Source organism: Salminus brasiliensis, chromosome 5 (genome assembly GCF_030463535.1).
Source record: "Salminus brasiliensis chromosome 5, fSalBra1.hap2, whole genome shotgun sequence".
NCBI classification, from domain to species: Eukaryota; Metazoa; Chordata; class Actinopteri; order Characiformes; family Bryconidae; genus Salminus; species Salminus brasiliensis.
The window spans coordinates 30,266,313-30,270,661 of NC_132882.1; the positions used below are offsets into that span (position 1 = coordinate 30,266,313).

The window sequence follows — 4,349 nt, forward strand, 5'->3', positions numbered from 1 at the left end:
TGTGTGTGTTTAAATGTGGGTTTTTAAATAATAGCATGTTTCGTTTTTCAGAAGAAGCTGACCACAATGTCACTTACGAAGATCAAGGTGAGAAAGAGCAGTGTGTGTGTGCATGTATGTGTCTGTGGGCATGGGTGCATGAGTGACGGTAAAAGTGTGCATGGTTAGGTGCTTGCATGTGCATGCCAGGGTGAGTGAAAAGGTCATACAATGGTGTGTGAGAGTGTGCACGCGTGTGTGTGTAAGACAGTGAGAGAGAGTGCATGCAATGCTACAGCTCACTCCAACTGTCATTTCAGAGAGTTTCCAGGATCAAGAGAAAATTCACCTCCACTGGACGTGTGATGAAATGCTCATGATGAAGTATGGAGAAATCTGCTGGAACACAACGTTTCATACAGACATGGTGGAGCTGGGAGAGAAGAACTGGTGTGACTGGGACATGGTAATTGGGTAAGGCAGCAGTTCCAACACTGTTTTAGTCCGTCTTAAAGAATTCACTTCAACAGGTTGACCAAAACAGTGCTGAAGAGTCTGGGCGATCTCTGTATCCCCACATTAAAAACACTGTAATCATCTGTAAAATACTTTATTAACCAGCATACAGTCCGGTTCAGAGGTATTTACACAGTGCTATAATAGCATGTTTTCCATTAATATTCCATTAATTATTCTATTAATTTATTGAGGTTTCTGTCCCAGTTTCTATTAATATTCCTTTAATTATTCCATAAATTTTTTGAGGCTTCTGTCCAATATTTCCCATTAATATTCCATTAATTATTCCATAAATTTATTGAGGCTTCTATTCCATTTCCCATTAATATCCAATCAATTATTCCATTAATTTATTGAGGATCTGTCCCATTTTCCATCAATATTCCAATAATTATTGCATTAATTTATTGAGGCTTCTGTCCCATTTTCCATTAATATCCAATCAATTATTCCATTAATTTATTGAGGCTTCTGTCCCATTTTCCATTAATATCCAATTAATTATTCCATTAATTTATTGAGGATCTGTCCCATTTTCCATTAATATCCCATCAATTATTCCATTAATTTATTGAGGCTTCTGTCCCATTTCCCATTAATATCCCATCAATTATTTCATTAATTTATTGAGGCTTCTGTTGAAAAATGGCTGTTTTTTTGACTGGTTATGAAAAAAATAGTCTCTATAAAATTATTTTGGGGAATTTGGAGGTTAGAGGTATTTGCACAGTGAGACAATGTTTTACTAATTTTGCCTCTGTTCACCGCCTCAGTGTATTTGAAATGGAGCAGTTAAAGTGGAATAATCAGGGAACATTAAACTGCAGAGTAGTCCTGAAGAGACAATATAAAAATGACCATAATTCCTAAATCGTTAATGCAGAATTTTAGTCAAACCCCATTAAGTGAAGCTGAAAGTCTACGATTCAATCACATCTTGATTGCCTCATTTCAGATCCACTGAGGTGGTGCACTGAGGCAAAATGACATAAAATGGTGTCCAAATATTTATGGCCCTGAAAGTATAACATCTGTTTAGTTATATATTTGTATAATATAGCAACCAGTACATGCAATTCTAACATATCCCAAACTTAATTTATGTGGATATATGTGATATAATATATGGTGATTATTTTAGCAGTATGAATACTGGTACTACAAGTGATTTTACCAACACATGCTGGTTGCTGCTAGTCCTCCATAGTTGTTTTGCAGCAAACTTCAACTGCATAATTAATTTCATCTCAAATACTAAACACAATACACATTATGAAACACTGTGCATTGCTTTTTTGTACTTTACCTTATTACAGTATCTATTACCATATTACAGTAATATCACTTGCAATAGGCTGTAAATTGTGAATTGAAGAACACTGCTGCAATTTTAGTTTCAGTCTAAAGTCTGAGGTAGGAGGGCATTGTGAAAGCGCATTGCTTTGGGAGTAACTGCGAACAATAGGCTTTTTTTTAGGCTGTGAAAGCAAAAGGAAGTAAAGACATTTGTGAAGGAAGTTTTTTTTTTGCTTTGCTAATTACTGACAGGCATTTCCCTCTGCTCCCTCAGAATAAGTACTGAGGTTTTGGGATGTTTATGTGGGAGTAAGTGTGTGTGAGTGTGTGTGTGGGGGGGCCGTGTTTTTGTAAGGCTCTCGGTTCATACACTACAGTCATAAAGCACCCTAAATCTGTTTCATTTTAAGTAAAAACAGCTGCTAAGTTACTATATAATATTTTGGAACAGATTAGATTGGTCAGAAACTGGCTTTTTCATGATGACTCAAAGATACAGTAAACCTACAGGACCTGGTAGACCACCAGCACTGCCTCCTTCAGATACACAGCACTTAAAGCTTTCACCCTTGAGTGAGAGGCAAAAATGAAGCTCCACTCTCCCTTAAGATCTGAACAGTCAGCAATCCTACAGTGTTTCTGACAATCCTCCACCGTGAGCCGAAGACTCAGCGCTGTGGGTCTGAAGGGAAGTGGAGCTGATACTGAGCAAAGCAAACAGACATGTTAAAGCAAGAGGAATGATAAATCCAATCTGTCCGCTGTAGCTGCAGCTGTTCTCAATGGACAATGAACAATGGACTAACCAGCCCAGAGCCCTGACCTCAAGATCCTTGAATGTATTTTGGATGACTTGGATGGTGAGAAGTAGAAAATGGCTATGTTTAAACAGCAGTGGCCCAAATGCCATCTTTTCAGTCATATGTGGCAGATGTGTGTTATGTGTGGCAGTGTGAACGCCCAAAACACACTGAATCTGACCTTTTCAGTTCCGATTCGGGTCACTTTCATATGTGGCATTGAAATAAATATCCGATACGCCAATGCGACTCATTATGAGTGGAACCTAGAAAATGAAAATGCATGACAGCAGGGTGGGAGGTTTTCAGTGGTGGGATAGCGAGGTAACATACTATATTTGGGTACTGCACTTGAAAAGAGATATTTTATATCTCTTTTCAAGCAAAATTAGAAGGCACATATTACAATCGCTCCAGAAATGTCTGCCAGAATGCGGCCTTAGGGGGGCGCTGCTGCAGCATCACAGGAAAGTAAAAAGCTTAAAAATGAAGTTTAAAGAAATTAAGGACAGAAATCGAAAAAGTGGCCAAATAATGTGGCCTTTTTACAGCAAGCTTGAATGCATTCATGGTGATAAGCCCACCTGTCAGCACGCTGTAGTTTTCTGATGAGAGTGACTTTTGAAAGTAATGAATTTGAGACCAACCCACCTGCTAAGTCTGAAAATCTGTCCTCAGATGGGTATTTCATAGAATTTTGGAAGTTTAGCCAGATAACGTAAAAGTAAAACATTCTGACTGGGCAAACTTAAACTTTGAGCCTAACTTATCTGGATGAGAGGAAGTTAAGAACTTTGGGAGATGGACCACGCCTTTAACCCCTCCTTCCCAGGTCTCCATATATACCCACACCTCACAGTCTGTCCCCTCTCCTCCATCTTCTTCAGACCATCACTCTAAGGGGGTTGAGGGGCAGGCCTTCCTGTTTCACCTCAGGTTGTGGTCCGCAAGAGCAAATTGAGAATTTTTGCTTTATCAAATACTGCCCTGTGGCCACTCGCAAGGGCAGCGCGAGGGTAGGATGTCAGGACCAGGAATGTAATGATGAAAAAAACCTCAAGTGAAGCATTGCTCTTTTACGCTTGTGCATCACTTTAAGAGCGTGAACTGCTCGGATGAATGTTGGATATGGGTCACATTGAACAGCCTAAAAGAAATGTTTGAGAATTGAGAATTTTGGTGAGAAAATCGTATTTACCTGCTGTGTGAACGGGCCAGAGACTGAATTTTGGAGGTGTGGAAAAATCTCCCTGCAGATATTCTATTAATTTGTGGAGGCTTCTGTTGAGAAATTGCTGTTTTTTTGTTTTTTTGACTGATTATGAAATAAATAGTCTCTATGAAATGATTTGGAGGTAATTTGGGGAATTGCTTACCCTGTGTGATGATTAACCTTATAAAATACTCAGCTATCCAATGTGTATAGCAGATATGTATGACCCCACATCCTGACACTGTGTAAAAACAAACCACTGGGTTTGTGTGTTTTTCCTTCTCCACTTTCTTCTCTTTTTCAGCCATTACAACCTTCTGACACTTTGTTTGGAGGTGAGTGCTGAATACTCACGCTGCTACTTCCCAGGGCCCATTATACAGAAGCTGTTTATGGACATACATCAGCAGTACTTCAGCTCCTGTAGCAGTGAGGAGGAAGAGGCTCCAGAGAGTGTGGTCCTCATTCTCACGCTCCTGCCTGTCAGCATCATTCCCATTGCGGTCTATATGGTCATCTGTAGGAGTAATGTTAAGGAGTGA

The 4,349-nt window shown here is 39.4% G+C and overlaps 1 protein-coding gene across 1 annotated transcript; it reads left to right on the forward strand.

The window, feature by feature from the left end:
• The first annotated feature begins 268 nt into the window (after positions 1–268).
• On the forward strand, positions 269–4,349 carry LOC140556596 (receptor activity-modifying protein 2). The gene is made up of 2 exons (XM_072680676.1): positions 269–453; positions 4,112–4,349. The coding sequence occupies exons 1-2, from the start codon at positions 269–271 to the stop codon at positions 4,347–4,349; spliced, it is 423 nt and encodes a 140-aa protein (XP_072536777.1).

Coding starts and splice junctions, on each gene's coding strand:
- LOC140556596 (XM_072680676.1), top strand. CDS start 269: ATGCTACAGCTCACTCCAACTGTCATTTCAGAGAGTTTCCAGGATCAA. Junction 454..4,111: donor GACTGGGACATGGTAATTGG/GTAAGGCAGCAG, acceptor TCTCTTTTTCAG/CCATTACAACCTTCTGACAC.